The following is a 22,033-nucleotide window of genomic DNA, read 5'->3' as shown; positions in this document are numbered from 1 at the left end:
AAAGCAGAGGTTGCTGAGACAAGCTCACACAGAGGAATATCAAGAAAAGCAAGGGAAGGGTGGGGGAAGAGACTCAGACAAGCCTGCCCAATCACACATCCTTGGAGCCACAGGCCTACAGCTGCTTAGAGCAGCCACATCAGGCTTTTGACTCCCTAGGGGAGTCAATGCACACATACACATGCCGAATTCAGAGGCAGGGGCTCCAGTGTCCTGGGAATCCCATCCAACCTTGCCTCCCCGTCCCCAAACATTCCTTTCTTCTCCTGTCTGTTTGGCTGCTTTCTCTTCTCTGGTAGCTAACTACATGAGACCATGGGAGTCTGGCTCTTCCTTGGCCATTCTTCTAAGATATATACAGCAAGTGAAGAATGAGGGTTGGGCAGTGTATGACAAAGGAATCCATGATTGGACACCAGAGAATACCTAATATCTGCTCTGTCCCTTTTATTCATGGAGATCACTCCCCTCTCCTCTGTAAGGAAAGCCTCAAGGAGCAACCTTACTAGTCTCCCCCTTACACTGGCCCACATCATTACTCGGAAATCTTCAATGGTTTTCCATTGCCTCTAGGGTAAAGTTTAAACTCTTTTGCTTCAACCCAACCAACACTGCTGTGACTGTGTCCAGGGAAGGGGAGGTAGGCCCACTGATGGAAGCCAGCCTCATCTCCCCTTCCTTCCAACATACTCCCTCCTCTGCTGCAGACAGACTGGGCTCCTGTTCCTCTCTGGACACCACGTTCAAGTTCACTAGAAATGCCTTCCATCTGCTCTAGAGCAGGGCTTCTTAAACTTTTTCCACTCGTGACCCCTTTGTGCCCCAAATTTTTATGCAACCCTGGGTATGTGTATAAAAAAATCGGCATACATAGTTTTTACTGTTGCCAAATTTTTTGTGATCCCCACATTCAGTTATGCGACAGTTTAAAAAGCTGGGCTCTAAAAGTCCTCCATGAATCCCTCCATAACCCCAAAGCCTACAATGATCTTTCTCCTGAAACTCTTATTAAGCACTCTTAAAAAGGAAATAATTTTTGAATATATATGGAGAGCAAATAAAACTTAGTTATAGCTAATTACATTTAAACTGTCCCCACCATCTGACGGCCTCAGAAATACCTTCAATGGGGGCAGCTAGGTGGCACAGTAGATAGAGCACTGGCCCTGGATTCAGGAGGATCTGAGTTCAAATCCGGCCTCAGACACTTAACACTTACTAGCTGTGTGACCCTGGGCAAGTCACTTAACCCCAATTGCCTCACCAAAACCCCCCCAAAAAACCTTTAATGTATGAATTCAGTTCTATTCATAAATTACCATCTCTAAGAGCAATTTCTCCCTAAATATAGGCTGCCATCATTGGCGATGGATGATGAGTGAGACTGGCCAAACACTGCAAATATGGCTGAATCACAGGGACAGCTGTGATAGAACACAACACTAAGGTTTTTTTTTTTTTTTACTATGAAAACCACACCCAAAGGATGTAATTAAAAAGATCTTCTAACTCCAAGGATGGCATAGCACTCTGTCACAGTACCTTCACTTGAGTGCAATTTCACTGGTGCAGATCAGCAACTACATCTGTAACCTATTCTTTTTTGGTTTTGTTTTTTGGGTTTTTTGGTGAGGCAATTGGGGTTAAGTGACTTGACCAAGGTCACACAGCTATTAAGTGTCAAGTGTCTGAGGCTGGATTTGAACTCAGGTACTCCTGAATCCAGGGCCGGTGCTCTTAAAGAGCCACCTTAGGCACTGAGAGGTTAAATGACTGATTCACAGCCAGTGATCTGGAATGTGACAGAGGCAAAGTCTGAACCCATATCATCCTGACTCCTAGGCTAACTCTGGAGCAGATGCTCTGTTGCTGTGGCCATGCATATGTGAGAATGTGTTTGCGTTCTTTTATTATTTTGTGTTTCTTCTCTGGTTACTGTAACCTGTGTATCATTTCTATGCAGGCCTGAAATTACTACCTGTATATACACATATATGTAGTTAGATATTTTTATAGCATTACCATCACATTTATATAGAACAACAAGCTCAAAAGGAGAGGTAGGATTTGAGTCTTACTTTTATACAGATTATTTCCTTTTGAGTCTCACAGTAATCCTGGGAAGGCAGGTGTTCTAAGTATTGCTATTTTGCAGATGAGGAAGCCAAGGCTGGGGGAGGCTCAGTGACCTGAACCTCCTCTGTCCAAAGTCCTGTGTGTGTGTGTGTGTGTGTGTGTGTGTGTGTATATATATATATATATCATCCGCTCAGCCATGCTGCCTCTCCAGGCCCTTTCTGAGGTGCAGACAGGGAGAGTGTTCCACCCAAAGGGAAGGACACAAATGACAGTGAGGAGGCAGCAAAGTAAGACGAACCAAAAGCTGGCTTGTCTGACTGGAGCATAGAAAGGGAGGAGTAGGAAACAGAGCCCTGACAGGTAAATTCTACATCAATCAGAATTATTCTGTTAGGTTCCAAATGGAAGAACCAGGTTCAGGAAAATGTTAACAAATTTAGGGGAAAAAATTAAGAGAAAATCAGGGCTTTCCAAAAGTGGAATGGACTGACTCAGGGTGGAGGTCTTAAAGTTGTTAAGCAGCGACTAGATGGATACTTGTTAAGAATTCTAATTTAAAAGTGAATGCTGGACAGTGGGTTCCTGCTCAGGTCAACTAGAGAATTATTCTGAAATTACAGGATTCAATGACTGTGGCAAGGGCCACACTGAGGAGGGCTGCTGAATGACAGACTTAAGAGTGAGGATTTCGGGGCAGCTAGGTGGCACAGTGGATAGAGCACCGGCCCTGGATTCAGAAGGACCTCAGTTCAAATCTGGCCTCAGACACTTAACACTTACTAGCTGTGTGACTCTGGGCAAGTCACTTAACCCCAGTTGCCTCACACACACACACACAAAAAGTGAGGATTTAACTCTACAGCCAGTGGGGAACTGCTGAAAGCTTCTGATAGAAGAGGAAAATATGGGGTTACTGCATTTCAGGGGAGAGGTGACAAATTACTTGAACTAAGGGGGGGGGGATAAAAAGGGGACATAGCCAAGAGTTGATGGGCTTGGCAACTATTTGAATGTGAGAGTGAGGAAGGGGAAGATAGAGGTGACTCAGAAGTTACATGTCTGGGAGACTAGAAGAAATTTGATTTTTACTAAGAGGCAGCTACAAGGCACAGTGGATTTAGTGCTGTGGATGGAGACACACTAAGCACTTAATGCTTTTTTTCCCTTTTGCAATATTTGTTGATTTTTCATAGAAGGTACATTTCAGTGTTTGTTGGGCAATGTCTTGAAGAACACCCACAGTAAATGGGCAAGAAAGGGACTTGAGGCACCAGAGGAGAACCAGCACCCCAGCATGGGTGGCTAAAGAAAATTTTTTTGCTGACTGGGAGTGGACTGTGTGCTGAATTGAGTTAATCTTATTTGAGGTTATTGGAATGCTATTTGCACCTGTTTACAATTTTTTATTGTTCCTTTAGTTGGGGGAGGGAAGAAATTAGATAGTCAGTGATTAGGTTGGAATGTGAGGGGAATGCTCCATAATCCACAGTGAGTTTATAGAACTGGTCAGATTCTGACCACCATTCTCTACTTTAGCCCCCAGGCATTCTCCTTCCCCACCTCCCCAACATTCTCTTTTTAATGCTTTCTTCTTTCTCAAAGAAGCCCAGGACCTGGCTTATCATCTTCTTCTCCACTGCCCTTATATATTTCAATTTACATGCTGTGAAATTTTGTCTCCCAGTTCCTCAGACCTCACATCTTACCCCTTTATTCACTTCAACCACAGACAGGGATTGTCAATACACACAAGGATTGAAGTAGTTAGGTGGCAGAGCCAGGAAAATTCAATGAGTTCTCATATACTACCTGGGTGACCCATGGGCTAGTCTCTTAGATTCTGTCTGCCATCTGCCTACCTTTGCAGAGTTGCTGTGAGGATCAAATGAGATAATGCTTGTATAGTGCTTAAAACAGTGCCTAGCACATAGTAGGTACTTAATGCATGTTCCTTCTATTCCCTTCCCTTCCACAATCCCTAACCCTGAAACTCCTGTGATCCTAATGCCTCCCTACCCTTTCAGCTGTCCCTTGGCCTCACTCCTTTTTTTTTTTAAACTCTTTTTTGGCCGGGCAATGGGGGTTAAGTGACTTGCCCAGGGTCACACAGCTAGTGACAAGTGTCTGAGGCCGGATTTGAACTCAGGTACTCCTGAATCCAGGGCCGGTGCTTTATCCACTGTGCCACCTAGCTGCCCCTCACTCCTTTTTTATACATATTCTCTGTCCTTACTCAAACTTCCTGAGCCTCAGTCTCTCTTTTTCCTATTTCTCACCCATGCTCTGACCTTATTCTTCTCCCTTGAAAATCTTGATTTGACATTAACCCGTTCAACTTCACACCACCTTATATCCTTGAGTTCCTCTGCTCCCTTTTCTGTTGCATTCCTTTCCAAACCCCAATCCTGAATTACCCCACTAGCCCATACCACTTTCTCTTAACTCCTAACTCTGTTCCACTGAACACAGCTGTTCTGACCTGGTTCACTACAAAATGAGGCTACAAATCTCCATGGTCTCTCACTACTGCAAACCAACCCTTTAACTCTTCCCTGATTTACTCTCTCTCTCTCTCTCTCTCTCACTGCCCACAGCCTCTTCTCAGGCTACCTACACTATTCTCTGCCCTCTCAGCCCTGGTGAAATCTCTCCTCCTCAATTCTAGAATACAAATAATCTCCTCACCATCCCCCACTTCTCTCCCATTTGCTCCTGCCAATGACAAACATCTACTTGTAGTCTAATCCCATCCCCTACTGTCTTCACCTTTGATCGTTTCCTCTCTCTCCCTAATTTTCATCCCCCCTTCCTATCTAAGGCTCCTTCCTTTCTGCTTACAAATTCCCAGATCTCCCCCAAGCTTCAATAACCTTCACTCAATCCTATTATCTTTTTCTAGGCTTGTTACACATTACTCTCTTTCACACATTCTACTTTCCAGCCAATCTGGGCTACCTGTGCTGCTCCCCGTCCATGACATCTCATTTCTGTGCCTTGCCCAGGCATCCCCTTTGCATGGGATACCTGACTTCTCTCTCAAAGAGCTTCCTTCAAAGCTCAGCTCAAATTCTGCCTCCTACAGGAAGCCTACTTTAATTTCCAATACCTGTGAGAGCCCCTGGCAAAGCCCTTTGTATATATTTTGTAACTTCTTTTGGGCAGGAAATGTTTGATCTATCTTTCTATCTCTAGTGCCAGGGTATCACAGAATCAGAGATTATGCCCTGAAAGGGTATCAGAAGTGAGCTAGCTCCCTCCCTGGGCAGACCCCATCAGGCTCTACCAGGCTAAGGGTAAAGATTGGGAGCAACACCAAGATAAAATGGGGGCGGAGGGAGAGGAAAACCCAAGATTCCAATGGGACACTTTCTTGGCAGAAGTAGCAAAGGTCTTTTGCTTTTGCTCCCAACACAGTTCATGTTTGACTAGAAAGAGACCTCATTAAAAACTGCACATTTCTGAGGGATAGTGGAATGAGGGATGACTTGACCCAGAGAACTTGTTTCACCATCTGTAAAATGAGGTGGGTAGGGGCAGCTAGGTGGAGCAGTGGATAATGCACTGGCCTTGGATTCAGGAGGACCTGAGTTCAAATCCAGCCTCAGACACTTGACACTTATTAGCTCTGTGACCCTGGGCAAGTCACTTAACCCTCGTTGTCCCGCAAAAACCAAACAAACAAAAAAATGAGGTGGGTGGTGGTGGTCTAGTTCAGAGGGGTCAAACTCCCAAGTACAGTCAGAACTAGATTACAATGTAATTGGGATATGTTTAACAAAAGGAATAAAAATACAACACAGATGTTAATTTGTGGGGTTTTAAAATCAGTACATAGCCTGCAGGGATCCTTTCTATTTGAGTTTGACACTGGTAGACTAGATGACCACCAAGGGTCCTTTCTGGATCTGTATAAGAGGCTACATTTGAACTCTCTACTCCCCACTTAAAAAACAAAACACAAGACACATTCAGGTATCTGAAGAAAGGACAGCCCCCTCCACCATGCCCCAGGACGGCTATATTTAGGTCTCCTTCAAAGAAATTGAACAGCAGAGAATGAAGAATTAATTAAAATAAGGATAGAGAAGATCCAGGACATTGGTAAGGACCTTCTGAAACCTCTGGACAATCAGACTTAGACATCTATCACTGCTGGGCACTAAGAAGGGAGAAAAGGGAGGGCAAAGATTTGAAAGGACAGAGCCTTGCACCACCACAAGGGGGCTCCTTATCACCATTGTTAAATTATCCATCCTCTATCCCAATAGGATTGTTTCTTGACCAGTTCCCAGCACCTACAGCATTCCCACTTTATCCAACTACTCTGCATTTTTCAGGGCTTGACTCAGAAAACCTGTCTTCTAACATTTAAGGACCACAAGATTGAGCTGGGGCAGGCCTTGGGGAGAGTGATCATCTGTGCCACCCCAACCCCACAGATTACAGATGAGGGAACAAAATCAGCTGCCCAAAGTATACCACTTTGGAAATAATAACTAGAGCTGGGATTTGAACCCAGGTCCTCCCAAATTCAGTGCTCTTTCTCTTGGCCCACTCCTGTTGGTTGGGAGAAGATAGTGAGGAGAAATATCTAATGATTCACTTCAGATGGTCAGAGGAGCCTGTAGCTCTGGGTGAGGCAGAGAGTGCTCTCAGGCCTCCAGAACTACTCCAGAGGCAACCGCATGAGAAAGGAGAGAATTTCCAATTTCTCGCTGCTAAGTCTCCCCAATGAAAGACCGTTTAGTGGTTTTCTCTGCTGGACATCTCTACCAGGATATCCTGCTGGTGCTTCAAGCTCAGCTCTTCTCAAACTCAAGTAATCATTGTTTCAATCAAACCTGAGCACAGGCATGACTTTTACAACAACTAATTAACATCAGGGAGACATTATTCAAGTTGGGGAAGATGCCTCTGTCAGATGAAGAAAGCAGAGGATACTAACGGTCGGCCAGTGAGGGTTTCTTCTACGTATTCAGGGAGCAGTATAACTGAGGAACTGTATGCAGTACATGGAAGACAGACCTACATGCAACTCCTTCTCTCACATTTAGTCCTCTGCTCATCCTGAACAACAGGAGACAGGCTGAGGCACCCTGTGTACCTGTACCAGCTCTTCCTTGAAACTTTATGCCTTTCCGCCCCAACCATAACCACAAAGACTCATTGAAGCAATAAATGACAACAGCCAAGGGATATCAGGAAAGCAGCACATCAGCCAATGAGCCACACATCAGGAGAGGAAAGAAAGGAGGACAAGGCTCCTTTTCTAGGCCTCAAATTAAAAACAGAACCAGTGATCACCAGTTGGCCAGTCTTTAACCAGCTTGATCCCATGACCAACTCAAGAAATCCAATTTCTTCCTCTTTCTGAAGGTAGAAGAGAAAACCATAGAAAGGCAAGCAGCAATTATCAGCCAAGAAAAGATGCCATCTTTTTGTCTTTTTTGTATACATCCTTCCTATGCAGGGAGGAGGCAGGAGAGAAAAGGTATAGCAGTGTTCTGTAGTGCCCTTGGGGAAGGGTAGAGAAGGGAAGCCCAGCCTTGCACAGGGAAGCAGCAGAAAGAGCCCCAGCACACTCAGCCTAAGGCCTAAGGTCATTAGGGAAACAAAGGATGGCCTGGAGAGAAGACTCAGAATTTGAGGAGAAAAATATTTAAAAGATTCAGGGGGTGGGGTGGGGCAGGGCACACACAGGGGGATCTGTGTGTGCATGTGAAAATTCAGTGTTTCAAATCCAGTTTGCTGCCTGGGGGGGAGGAGCCTCTCCTAGTCTTATAAATAAGCCTCCTCTCTAAAAAGAAAATAGATTAATATTGCACCATGTCCTTCCCTTTACTTAAAAAAAAAAAGGAATAATGATAAAAATGTTTGAAATCGAGATCTAACAGATGGTGGCAGAGGCCATCCAGGTGGGCAACAGGCGCACAAGAGGACGCCACAGGCAGCCAGCTGGTGCGAGCATAGGGTACTCACTCCGGCCAGTGATTTCTGGATATTCTCCCTGGCTCTGGCAATGTCACGGAGGATCACGCTGGCGCCGTTCTCCTGCAAACAGTGCAGAAAGAACCAACAGGTGTTTTTATTTGGGGGGAAAAATTATAGATCTAAGACAGGGCACAAGAAGTGTTATAGATAGAAATTGATTGGTGGGGAGAAGCAGGAGCCAGATGAGTTCTCTTTTTCTGGTTAGTTTCAAGGCCCTTTGCAAGCATTCAATGCTAGACCACACACTGGCCCTGATGTCTGGAGGAAAGGGTGACAGCAATTGCTGGACGGTGGTTTTTCATCCTGTTCTTCCTGGTCCCTTATTGCCACATTCTTCCCACTCTTGAACACCACAGAGATAGAAATTCCCAAAGTAGTGGTGGTGGGGAGGCTGAGTGATTTCCCCAACATTAATAAAACAACCCAGTACAGCAGGTAGAAGTCAAGCAAGGTGTCTCTGGCTCATGTGGCTTGAGGCCACAACTCAGCTCCTTACACTAGAGGGGTCTATTCAATGGCTGGGCTATGGGCCAAGGGCCTGCATTTACTCACCCACTTCCAAAGCCCCTTCTGCAAGTGCCAACCAGCCATGGGTCCCATTTAACCCAGCCAGCACCAGCCTACACCTCATTCTCTTACCAAAGCAGTAAGGAAGAACAAGCATCCAGGCTTGACTTATGAGATTTAGGCTTGAGGCCCAACACCTTGTGAAGTCTGGGGACCTGCACAAATAACTCCCAGGCCAGGTAAAGTTCACAATAGTCCAGGACCACCTAAGAGGGCCAGGGAGATGGTAGAAATGCAATAGTATGCTGAAGCAAAGCAAGGGACAGGGACCCTCCTGTTCAGGAGTCATTTATGCAGTAGACTTGTCTAAAGGGCTAGAGAAGACTCCAATACATTTGGGATGTGGCTGCAGTTAGTTAGATCCTTGTCTACTGCTGCTCCCCAGGGTCCCACATTCACAAGTGAGATTTGCTTTGGGTAAGAACAGAATGCATTCATTAAACTCCTACTGCGTATCTGTTAAGTGCTGGATCTGAGAAGCACTGCTAGATTATACAAACTCCTGGGCCAACCTGATGCTTCCTGCATCTGGCATCAACACTTTTTTCCAGCTGGCCCATGGATAACTCACCCCCCACCCCCAACGTTCAAGCCTGCTTACCCAATCCATTGCTGCCTCAGAAATCTGATTTACAGCCATAAGATCACCTAGCCCAAATCATTTCACGGATGATAAAACTAGGCTTGAGAGGGAAAGCAACTTACCCAAAGTCACAGGAGCATTAAGTGGCAGGGACCGCATCTAAAGTCTTCCCATTACAAACCTCCCAGTCCAATAGTGCCAAAATCATCTGGTAGGATGAGGATCAAGGAGCACTCCAAGGGCTTCCTGCCCTCTCCTCCCATAAATCAGATGGGAGATTGGTTAATAGTACCAAAGGGCACTGGAGGCTCCCAATGCTAAGCCTCCTCTCTCCTTTTTATATCTACCTACACCCCCCCCCCCCCCGCAAACTTCTGGCCCTTAGCTATTATTACCTGTCTGGAAGAGACTGGCACAGGACCATTCATCTGCTCATAGAACTTTCTCTCTGCATCATCATACTTGAATTTGTCGAACCAGATCTTCTCATGCACCAGGAAGCTGGTTGCCATCTTCCTGCAGAGGAAAACAATGGGAAGAATGTCACACTGATTAACACAAATCTTCTGATACGAACCACCTGCTGCTCAGATCAGAACAAGCTCCTCCATTTCTAGCCAAACTGGACCTATCAAACTGTACCCCCTCTCCATTCTACTCCACTTCTGCTGGTATTATGGCCCCTGCCAAGAAAAAGTGCCAAGAAAGTGCTGTCACAGGTTATTTGGAAGGTAAGGCTTCTCAAAGCAGGGTCTCTTTTCTCACAGACTCTTGGAGCTGGAGAGGCTCTCAGAGATTATCTAGGCCAATCCACACTGGAACAGGACCCCTCTACAAGATCTCTGACAAGAAGCCACTCAGTCTTGGCCTGAATACCTCCAATGATTTGGAAATCCACCCTCTCTGGGAGCCCATCCTGTCTTCAGAAGGCTACGGCAGGACAACCAAGTCTTTCTCTCCCCAACTTCCACCCCACTGCTCTCATCTCATGCTCCTCCAGAAGCTGCAATGTGACAGCCTTCTCTTTTCCAAGGTAAACATTCCCGTGTGTCAATGGCCCCACATCATTTGGCTTGGGGTCTAGTCCCCTCTCCCCCTTCTCTGGTTGCCCTTTCCTAGATGAACTCCAGCCTGTCAACATCCTTCTTAAAAAGTGTCCCTCTTAACTGAACCCAACGCTCTAGATCTGACTGGGGTGAAAGCCAGCAGACTACCACCACCCTCCTCCTGGATGCTGTGCTTTAAGTACATGCTATTATGTGTCAGGGCTCACAGAGTCCACCAAACCTCCCAAGGCTCCTTCTTCCTCAGCCTCAGGGCTGCCAGAAGATGTGTTGGTATGGGGTTAGATTTGTGAAGGGAAAGAAGAACCCTGCTCTTAATAGACACATTTTCTCTCATTCTTTCATCTTCCAAGTCTCCCCTTAACCCAACCATCTCTGGGAAGGAAAGTCATGCCTAACTAACTGCATCAGAAAGCCCTCAGTGGTATTTAAGATTCTCTTCCTGTGGCGAGGACAGTCTAGTCAGGCTGTGCTCATTCTTTAAACCCCTTCCCTAAATTCCCTATCCCGGGGTAAGTAGAGTCAAATGTGCTCCCCACAAGCCAACTTGCCTGCTGAGAGGTGTTTTCCTTCCCTTCCCACTGGTGGATGCCACTTGTTGCTCTGGTAGGGAGTGGGGAAGACAAACAGGAGCCCTAGAAGAGAAGGAACCTTTTCTTCTAATACTGTCATACCCTTTCTGCTTACCTGCCAAGCAGATATAATGTCCCAATCCTGCCACTAACCAGATGCTAAAATGTGAGCAGATTTCTTTCCTTCTCTGGGCTTCAGTTAGTTTCACCCTCAATATGGGTGAGGAGAGAAGATACCAGAACCCCTTCCCACCCGAATATATCTAATCTTTAGAGAGATTTATTCTTGTCAGCCAGGCCTACTAAATCTAGAAGAAAAACTACAAGCAACCACAATTGGAATGCCCTGAGGTGGATGGAATGGCCCCAGTGACATCTGCCATTCCCTTCTCAGTGCCCAGTCATACTGACCCCTCTTCCTCTTGCTATATCACTGCTATTGATTTGCCCCATCTCTACTTACCTATACACACACACACCCTTCCCCAAGTACTCTATTAAGTTTACAAAGAAAACAATATCACAGTATTATCTTTGATTCTTCTTCTCCAATATGCTATCACCAAATCCTATGAATTTTCTTTTCACTGTACCATACTTACAACCAGCTCCCTAACCTAGGCCCTCTTGACCCTAGGCCTTAATTAGTATAACTCTCAACTACGTCCCTGATTCCTCCATCAGTACTAAGTTTACCATTGCTCTCATCACAGAATCAAAAAATCAGAGTTTGGAAGGGTCCACACACAGGTCATCAGCTCCAAACCCTGCTCAAAACAAAAATGCTATCTGTAACACAGGATATTTATTACACTATACCTTTAGCCCTCTCCTCTCCCCGCCCCGCCCCGCCCCTCCCCAGGCAGAAAACTCATGTCATACTCCTGGCTCAAAACCCCTCAGTGTCTCCCTATTTTCTTCCACATATAGTTTAAGTGCTTCTACCTGGTTTTCTAAGTTTCCCACACACTTCCTGAACTTTATTTTAAGTACCTGCCAGGCTCCAGAAAATTGGTTCACCACGCTAGCACTAGACAGTCCTACTATCCCCCTCCCACTTTCTATGTAGCTACCCCTCTCTTAGATTCATTCCCAATCCATTTACAACTGCAAAGCCCAACTCAACTACTTCAAAACAGAACAGCTGGGCCACTTGACTGACTACTTCAACCTTCATTACTGTTCATGCTCAATACCTACAAGCACAATTTAAGACAAACAATTTTTAATGATTACTTCCTCAGAGTAGACTCAAGAGTTCCCCAAGGGGAGGACTTCTCTTAAGACCACACCTATGTAAATGGGATTAAGAATACAGAAGTCTCTTAGGAAATCCAGATGACTGATGCCCCACCCCTTCCCAGCGCATAACCAGTCTCACCCTGGATAATGAAAATTTTAGATTCTTGTTATTCAAAGCAGTGAGAAATCTTAGCCAGCCTTTCTCCACCCCTTTTTTGTGAACTTAAGGGAAGCAGTCTGCATTGGGTGACGGTGGGCAGCTCCAGGCCTTGGCACATTGTTACTGATCCCCCAGTGTTGTATTAAAAACAAAACAGATTCTTCCTTCTTCCTATATATAATCCACTCTCTAGCTGCCCCTTTCCTCTGGTATTTTTACTCCCCTATCCCTGAGGTTAGAGAGCTGCCACCCAATAGTATAGAATGTGGCTGTTTTACTAGTTTGCAGTAAAATTTGGGCTGGAAAAGACAGCTCAACAAATGTCACCAACACTCAAAAGAACAGAGAGGAAATTCATGAAGTTGCTCAGCTGAGAAGGCACAGGCACATAGAAAACGTTACTATCTCTGTGGGTAAAGAAAACAAAAGGATTACAAGTGTCTGACTAGGGAAAAGGGATCTCAGAGCTTCTCCACTGAACATCAGGAAGTTCTAGGTTTTCCCCCAACAGGACCTTAAGAGGCAGTAGGCATGGTTGGTCTTCACTTTCTCCTCCGGATGAGGTCTGGCATCCCCACAGTAGTCTGCATCCGGGGCATGCACCTACTTAACTTACCTGGGATTGCTGGCCCTACCAGAGCCCTTCTGGGCCAGCTGGGATTTAAGTTGGCATAGGACAAGGACCACGTAGTCCTGAGCTTCGCCAACAGTGTCTACTAAGAAAGTACTACTAAGGGAAAGGACTTCCAATCTCCCAGGACACCCCACTTTGTTTTGGTGTTTGTTTTTGTTTATTTCTTTTGCTAATATATTGTGAGGCATTTAAACCAAAGCAACTTTTTTGGGGGGAAACCCAAAACTCTGAAACAAACTACAGAGACACAGGTCCCATATATCTTAGTAATTCCTCATTCTCCCCTCTACTCCTCTCCCTCTTTCAAACCAACTTGGGTTAAAGTTCCTTAGAAATAAGGTTCCTTGAGAGAAGGATGAGGAAAGAAAACCAGGAGCTGTTAACTATTCCCTACCCCTTATTCTGTGACTAAATTTCATTCAATACAAGTGGGACCTAGGGACACATAAGAGAGGAAGGGGAGAAATGGTTACCATACAGTAAGCTTTTCCTACTTTGGTCTTGGTGTAGTTGCTGAGGGGACAGCACGAGAAGCAGGCCGATGGGCAGGGACTGGCGAGACTGGAGGTGCTTCTGCTCGCCATGACATTCGGAGGGCTTCAGTAGCATGGTGGCGGGATTCGGCACTGTCATAAATTGATTTGCTGAGCCATGGGGGTTCACCATCCTTGTGCAAGAAATACCAGTAGGGCAAGGCAGGGTCCACTTCTTTGGAGGGTACAGGGTCTGTCCGCTTTGGACCAATACGTTTGCTTATGTTATTTCTGTTTCGTCTATCTTTTCTTCCCCGCCGTGCTACATCAGATGGTCCACCCCGTTCCTGCAGCCTCACCTTTCCTGGGGGATGGCCATCAAACATGGCCTCATAGAAACATCTCTCAGCATCATCATACTGGGGTTTCTCCAACCACACCTCCTGCATCATTGCCTGAAGACTAAAAAGCTGGGGTTTACCATTGGCTGGTGGGCTGGGCCAGCAGGCAGTGAAGGATGAGCCTCTAATGGGTGGCCCTGGGGTGGCAGGAGTAGTTACAGCTGTCATATACCCTTCATCTGGGGTGCCCCTCCCACTTGCCACACTTGTGTCCTGTGGCAGCTGTGGGGATGAGATATCCAGGGAGTGCGGTGGGGTGGACGCCTGCGTCCACTCCACAAATGCCATCTCAGCTCGGTCAAAGTAGAACTTATTAACCCAGATGCCACAAGCCATATGATGGCAGGCCACACGGCTCCCATGGGTGCAGGGGGCCGTCAGGGCCTTCCCTGGCTTGGGTACCACTGCCCGAGGACTTGCCTTCTCTGGCCAGAGTGTTGAGTACAACTGGGTGGCTGGGGCTGCCTCTATGGGGACCATGCCACGTGGAACTACTACTGCATCTGCAAGCTTCTTGCGGTAGGATGTCTCTGCCTGGTCAAAAAGTGGTTTTTCAAACCAAATTGGGTCAGCTGATAGGCCCACTAGGGCTAGGTTGGTCTGACATGGGTGGTTCTTGGGTGAACGTTTCCTCTTCTTCTGCTTCTTCCCGTTGTTGGCTTTCTTGGTGTCCCGCCCGCTGCTGTCCCCTGAATCATCCTGGCTGAGGCCGTTTACCACCTCCTCTGGTTGCTGCTGGGCCTGGGCTGCGGCGGCCTGTGTGGCTTCCCGTTCGTAGAATAGCCGCTCTGCTTCATCGTATTTATGCTTATCCTCCCAGACCGTCTCCAGCGGGCAGGAGGGCTTCCTTGTCCTCATCTTCCCAAGGAGGCAGCATTAAAAGGTAAGCACAAGAAGGTAGTTGCAACATAGCTGAACAAACCAAGGATACACGTTAAGACGTTTCTTTTGACAAGTTATTACGACCCTGTTACAAGGTTCTGGTAAGAGTAGATTAAAAAACAAGCAAAACACAAAAAAGAAGTCCTTGCTTAATGGGCAAGGCATTCCTGTCAAGGGGTCAGCTTTCTAAAGGATCCTGAGTGGGCAGCTGGTAGCATGCTTACAGATCTCACACACATTGATTACCCAGTACATTGAGACCTAACTAATTCAGAGTGACAAGGGGGGGGAGAAGAGAGGTCTGAATTAGTAAACCCCTTGAGAAACAGAAATGCAGTTCTTGCCTTAAGAAATGAAGCCCAGGGGCTTTGCAAACAACACACAAATAGGAAAGGATGACCCTTATTACACTAACAACAGGAGGGAAGCCCAGAGTGGTGAAGGTAGGCACCAAATTCAACACTGTCTAGCTGGGTTTCTGCATATAGATGTGTATGTATATACATGCACAGAGAGGCTGACCTTTAGGTACAGGCTCAAAGATCTGCTTGAGAATTAGCACTACCTTAAGGGACACATCTTTCCAAGCATGAGGCTTTGTAACTGCAATATAAGCAAAGGGAGCTTAATAATTTGATTAAAGGAAGCTCTCTCTACTGTTGAGCCAGTCGGGATTGGATTAGCTGCTTTCTGTATGGTCAGACTGTGTTCTAAATAAAGAGTAATAACAATAATCAAGGGCCCACACAGTTGGTGCAGAATGAGTGTCAAGATGGATTTTGTGGGCCCCAGGTCACAGTCCTGACTTTTAACCACTGTCTCCCTTAACAACTTGAAGTCAGTTTCCCTCTCTGGGCCTCAGGTTCTTTAACAAACAAGCATTCTGGACTAGATTCTTTTTGAGGTCATTCGCTTTTGGCTCTGACATTGGATAGTTCTACTTCAATAAGCCTCTACAACAAAAGATGCTGCTGGGACAGGCAATTACTCACATAAATACACTTTTTCCCAGAATGCTGACCTTACAAGTTGCTGAAATCTCTATAGCTGTGGCTGAATCCAGGTCGTGGGTTTTACCCAATTATCAGGCCCTCAGAGATGTTATGAGGGGAAAGAGAGGCACTTTGGTAAAAGGTTAGATTGAAATATATTAATATTATTAATATATTAATATTAATATATATTAAATGACCAAGTTTCTGCAACTGTAAGGGGCAAAGCTGGAGTAAATAACTGACTAAAATTTTTAAGTAGCATGTGCCTTCAAAGAAGCAGCTGGTCTGCTTTGAGAGAATGTAGCAGTAAAATGCTTTGGGAAACCAATTTGAATTGACTCCTGGAGTTTATTTTTGAGCTATCTTTCTTTGCTAGGGACTGCTTTTTAATGCCAAGAGGCTTAAGGTTAGTTTAAAAATAACTTATGCTTGGGGTAACTTCACAAAGCAGACAGAAGCCATTCCTGAATTTAGCCATCACCTGCCAACTGTGTGCCCATCTGCACAATCTTTCCTGGGCCTTCTTTTTGGAAGAAATGCCTGGCATATGAGATCTCTTGTTAAAGGCTTTTGTTTCACACAAGGCTCATGATGTTGTGATTGCCTGTTGACATTCTGGGGCTCCACTGAAGAGCTGGTGTAATATACAGATTTTCCTAAAACTTTAAACTGGGTCCTACTGATCAAAGATGAAGAATTCAGCATTGAGAAGACACAGATAGCTCCCAAAAAGCCATCCAAGTTGCTAGGCTGGTATAAATTTAACCCTAAATGCCCACTGCTACTTAGAATGTATCTATCTTTTCCTTTTCCCATTTGTTCCCAATAAAGAGCAATGTTATCAGTGCCTCCATTTCCTTTGGAAGGAGGGGCACTTTTTGAGTTCTGGAAAGAACTCTTGTCCAAATCCAGAATGCTTCTCTAAACTTCAGATCAATTTTTATGAAGGGTGGCCATTCCTATGTTTTAAAAAAAACTTGCAGGGCAGCTAGGTGGTACAGTGGATAGAGCACCGGCCCTGAAGTCAGGAGTACCTGAGTTCAAATCTGGCCTCAGACACTTAACACTTACTAGCTGTGTGACCCTGAGCAAGTCACTTAACCCCAATTGCCTCACTAAAAAAAAAAACAAAACTTGCTCCTGAATATGTGCAAGGAAGGGAACAGGGGGAAAAAGAAAAAATGAAGGGCAAATGAGTCAAAGAGAGAATGAAAGAATGAGAGAGGAGAAATGGGGGGAAAAACACAGACAGAAGGAGAACAGAAGAAAGTAACAAATGCTCACTGAGAAGGAATAGCTTCTTAACAATAGCAAGGATGAACTCAAGGCAACCAAGAACTAAAACTAAAAACAAAACAAAAAACGCCCACTCAAAAAACAAAAAATTCCCCCAAAAGGAATGATTGGTTCTAATCAAGCTCAAAGTCCCCCATCTCTCACTGATCCCTGGAGATCCTGGCACTCACCAATGTAAGGATGACAAGGGCAGAGGAGGCAGCAGCAAGCGGCAGAGGGAATGTTGACCTTAGAAGGCTCCCTACTCCACAACAAGCCTAGAGCATTGTGACCCCAAGAAGGCAGTGACATCATCCACTCACAGTCATAAAGCCAAAAGTCTAGCTCACTGTGGCTGGCCAAGGCAGACTCCCGGAAATTTATCTATTTGGGGCCCTTATGGCAACGTGATCTCTAATACTTTTCACTGTTCATTTGTACTCCTTTCTAAGGAGCCCCCAAATCCGTAGAAATCCTAAGGTCTCTGCGCTTGTATTCTCCATTTCACTTTTTCTACCTCTGCTTCATTGCTGGCTCTGGAATATTTGGGGGATAAGGATGGTAAAAGTTCCTAGATGCTCTATGGGATCAGGGCAAGGCATAGGCATGCAGGAGAGAATGCAAAACAATGGAGCATCTTAACGACCAATGTGAGGAGGATATAGGTCTGCAATCTAATAGCCACTACAATGAAGGAATATAAAATGATATATTCACACACACATACAGATTATTTTAAGAATTTATGATTGTCAGTATGTGTCCTCAAACCAATGATGCAAATCATAACTTCTTTGGGTTGTTGGCAGACAGTTTCATAGATCAGAGTGGTTAAAAAATTCAACACTAGTTAGTAGTGGCCAACTTTCTGGTGATAAGCCTCTCCAGACTGGTGATAATTACAACAATGACCATCATGAAAAAGGAGCCTTATTCTGAAGACCTACTCACCTTGACAGGGCCAGCCAAACTGTTTTCTCTCATGGCAAAGCCTTTAAGAACCCAAGGTCGGGGCAGCTAGGTGGCGCAGTGGATAGAGCACCGACCCTGGAGTCAGAAGTACCTGAGTTCAAATCAGGCCTCAGACACTTAACACTTATTAGCTGTGTGACCCTGGGCAAGTCACTTAACCCCAATTGCCTCACTAAGGAAAAAAAAAAAAACAACAACAAAAAAAGAACCCAAGGTCAACATCACAGGGAATCAGAGGGCATTATAAGCCTAGAGCCACAGTCCAATCCAAAGGCTTGAGAACAGAGCTGTTTGTAAGCCAGGTAAGGCCTGGGGCTGGGTAGAATCTATTCCAAACCTGTGCCTTCTTCTGCTTTTAGAATAATTTGATTAAAACCAATTAACTTAAATTGCACTAAGATTCTACCAGAAACTGGAAGTTCAATGAGATCCCTGAACTATAGCTCAATAGTTCTTCAGTCACTCTTTTTTCCTATTTAGGTGCTGTTGGGATTTCCTGACCTATGCTAAAGGGGCTGTTTGATTTCCGGTGGTTTGTTAAACCACAAGAGGAAAATGTTGGTACTTTTATATACCCATGAATTCTTATTTTTTAATTATAGTAACAACATGTTTTCAATCAAGATGTACTCCACCCCCTTTCACCTGGTATGCACCAGGAGAACAAAGGATTTATGATGCTAAGAGGGGGAGGTAATTAATTGCATTTCTGGCTGAGGACTAGCATGTGCCCATCTCTACTGGTGTGGCTGCACCATACAGCAAGTTAGTCTGGTAAGAGCCACAGGATAAGGAAATAGAGGGTTAGGCCCAGATAACGTGGCTCAAGGGTTGTATTATATTGTATAGGTAGATCAGTCAAAGAGGTAAATTTTTGGTTCTTGATTGTTTTCAACCTTCCCTCCTACCACCCCCCTCACAGATCAAGACAAAAAAGGCGGGCAGTTTCACACTAGACCAGAGGAAGCAAACCTCAAAGACAGGAAAGGAAGGGTTGAGGGAGAAGAGATTCAGCAAGTAAAGGGTGTTTAGAGCTGAACACAATTCTTATTATAAGGGGGTGAAGTATAAAAGCAGCATGGCTCTTTTTCCATCCCTGCCTACTAAAAATGCTATTTGCAGTTTTACATCCAGAGACTTTTCGATTCAACTGTTCAATTTTCTCCTTGCCAGCAAACAGAATATTGTGCTTAAGTTGTCCCTCCTTGTTAAGCAGTGGTCTTACTTTTTTTTAGGTGGAGAAAAACTAACTTAGGATAGCCAGCCCAGATTCAAGGCTGCTGTGCCACCCCCCCTTTTTAGGGCATAAGCATTCTATGCCAGATTCAGCAGAAACCGCTTGAACACAGAAGTTCAAAGTTAACTTCTACTGTCCAAAAAAGTGTTACTTTAATGAGCCAAATCTAGTCTTCATTCCATCTATAGTAGTCATCCATGATATACACCTCCTGGAGCTTATTTTATTGGGAGAATGACTACTAGAAATGAGGTGATAACCACACACAAACACAGAGCGAAAAGTTAGACTGAATGAACTGTGATTAATGCCACTTCTACTTGGTACCCATTGGGACCTTACTGCTGCTCTCCCAATTAGGCTGCTTCCACTATGAAACACCAGGAATCATAGAATGTTGTAACTGGGAGAGATTCAACCCCCTCATCTTCCAGGAAGGAATAGATGCACAGGGAAGGGAAGTGCTTTGTCCAAGGTTCCACAGCAAGTTAGTGGCAGAATAAGGACAAGAACCCAGGTTTCCTGACTCTAGTCCAGGGCTCTTTCCCATTAAACTGTGCCACCTTCTAGAAAATGCTCCTTCCAAACATCCAGGCAAAGTCCAATCCAAATGATGCTTCATTTGATGTTTAAAATGATGGTAAGCTCTTAGTAAATAGTCTTTTACCTTTTTTTAAATCTTAATTTGGAGATGAGAAGGGAAATTTAAAGAAATCTGAGTTGGGGTTGCTCTCGTTTCCAAGTTTACTATGTCACAAAAAGCAGAAGTTTATAAAGGGATTCTACCAAGTATAGATACCATGAGCCAACATCTAGGAGACAACAGGTAAGGCAAATACTTACTTTTAAGTTATACTCCTAGGGCAGCATGAAGAGAAAGCAGTGAGATTAGATACAGTAAGAAAGGTTAAATTCCCCAGACTGGCCATGAGGTAGGACATTCCACACAGCACAATCACAAATTGTCCATGACCCACAAGACCCACATTCTCAGTATAGAGAAGTAAATGTTTTCAGAAGTCTTAAAAGAAATTATATAGGGGCAGCTAGGTGATGTAGTGGATAAAGCACTAGCCCTATATTCAGGAGGACCTGAGTTCAAATGTGACCTTAGACACTTGACACTTATTAGCTGTGTGACTATGGGCAAGTCACTTAATCCTCACTGCCCCGCAAAAAAAAAAAAAATTTATATATATATATATATATGCATGCTTCCTTGTAGAAGGAAAGTGGCATCACCACCAGACAGCCCTGGCCATAGGACACAAGGTGTAAATTAAACTTCATGACTGCTGAGGGCATAGTCTCATCACCTATTCCCAGAATTAATCAGAACTAAAATGGGTGTAGTTTAGCAAGAAAAAAACCATAAAACTCACAGAAAGCTTTACATTTATTTTGTCTGAGACTCTAGACAACTAGGTGAGGAAATCAGGCCAGAGATTATGATTCCCATTTTGCAAACAATGCAGGTGTTATCCAAAGGGGGCAAATAACTTGCCTAAGGCCACTTGGCAGGTAAGTATCAGGCCCTAATAGGGAGCCTGGGTACCAAGCAGACTGACCTTGACATGGTCTCATGTTACAGTGCAATGCCACCTGTTTCTCAAAAAACCCAAGCAATGCTGAAGGCCTTCTCCACACAATAGAGTTCAGCAATGCTGCCCTGAGCATCCTAGGACATCATCAGGCCTCAGACTTCCCTTCTGGCAGTATGTTTACTATGGAAACACCCTGGGAACTGCCCACATGGTCATTTTAGTGAGCAACTGTTAGTGTCAATTGCAAATCTGCCTCCACCTTTTCCTGAAGCAGGAACAAGTCTAGTACCATCTGCTCCCAAAGGGAGCCAAAGACTCTTTCGAGGAAATAATGGATTATTAATAATTACACCCTATATTTGTATAGTGCTTAACTATTTTTAAAGAGCTTCTATAAATATTTTCCCATTTGAGGTTTACAAGTAAAAAAAGCAGATGGGGGATTAATCATTGTTTGCCAGAAGGAAACTGAGGCTCAAAGTGCTTTGACATGACACAAGCTATCTTCAAATGTCTGATGGAATGCCATGGGGAAGGCAGAGAGATCAGATTTGTTCTGTTTGGTTTTAACAAAGAAAGACACCAGACTGCCAAATATCAAGGCAGTGTGGTATAGTAGCTAGCTCACTGGATTTTGAGTCAGAACTTGAGCTGAAATCCAGACTACCTTATAAAGCTTCAAAAAAGCACTTAAATCTCTCTGCCTTAAATTCCTCATCTCTCTAATTTACCTTCCATATAAGTGAAAAGTGAATTTCCTAAACCATGGAACTAACCATGTTGCTCCTAGCCCTTTACAACTTGACCTTCCAACATACCCCATTCATACTATGTACAGGAGACAACTTGGCTAAAGTACAAAATACTCGGAAGGGAATCAAAAGTAACAAGAATTTATGCGGCCTTTTTAATGGCCAGAAATTTTGCTAAATTCCAGGGATAAAAAAAAAAAAAAGGACACTTACTAGCTGTTTGACCCTAAGCAAGTCACTTAACCCTCATTGCCCTATGCCTCCCCCCCAAAAAAAGGAAAACCCACTGGTCCCTGTCTTAGAGCTTACATTCTAGTGGCAGAGACAACATATTTATATTCACACAAGAGAAATACAGAATAGAGCACCTACTACAGAAACTAAATTTTAAGAGTTAAGTCTCAACAGAGAGAATTCAAAGCTTGAGAGATGGAGCATCCTGTGGGAAGACCATAAGTAGGCCAGTAGGGCTGGCCCATATGGCTCGGAAAGGAAAAATGTTTTAAAATATTAGAAAAACAGGAAAAGACCAGGTTGTGAACAGCTTTTACAGAGGTGTTTATATTTGATCCTGATCCCAAAAGTAACAAGTCCCACAGCTAGCAAGTGT

General features: G+C 44.6%; 1 protein-coding gene across 8 annotated transcripts in view; it reads right to left on the bottom strand.

The window, feature by feature from the left end:
- EEF1D (eukaryotic translation elongation factor 1 delta) overlaps positions 1-22,033 on the bottom strand; it is a 31,317-nt gene that overhangs the window by 4,359 nt on the left and 4,925 nt on the right. For 3 of the 8 annotated variants that reach the window (XM_043971445.1, XM_043971451.1, XM_043971489.1), the window contains exons 2-6: positions 19,971-19,985; positions 13,387-14,624; positions 10,836-10,919; positions 9,616-9,736; positions 8,059-8,130 (exon numbers count right to left, since the gene is read on the bottom strand). In XM_043971445.1, the coding sequence (XP_043827380.1) occupies positions 8,059-8,130; positions 9,616-9,736; positions 10,836-10,919; positions 13,387-14,624 (1,515 nt within the window). In that variant the 5' untranslated portion in view covers positions 19,971-19,985. The remainder of the gene's footprint in view (positions 1-8,058; positions 8,131-9,615; positions 9,737-10,835; positions 10,920-13,386; positions 14,625-19,970; positions 19,986-22,033) is intronic. The other 5 variants (XM_043971461.1, XM_043971480.1, XM_043971498.1 and 2 more) reach the window with 3 other exon arrangements.

This window comes from Dromiciops gliroides, chromosome 1, assembly GCF_019393635.1.
Source record: "Dromiciops gliroides isolate mDroGli1 chromosome 1, mDroGli1.pri, whole genome shotgun sequence".
NCBI lineage: Eukaryota > Metazoa > Chordata > Mammalia > Microbiotheria > Microbiotheriidae > Dromiciops > Dromiciops gliroides.
Note: the sequence above shows the minus strand (reverse complement) of the source record. Positions and strands in the feature narration are given on the sequence as shown.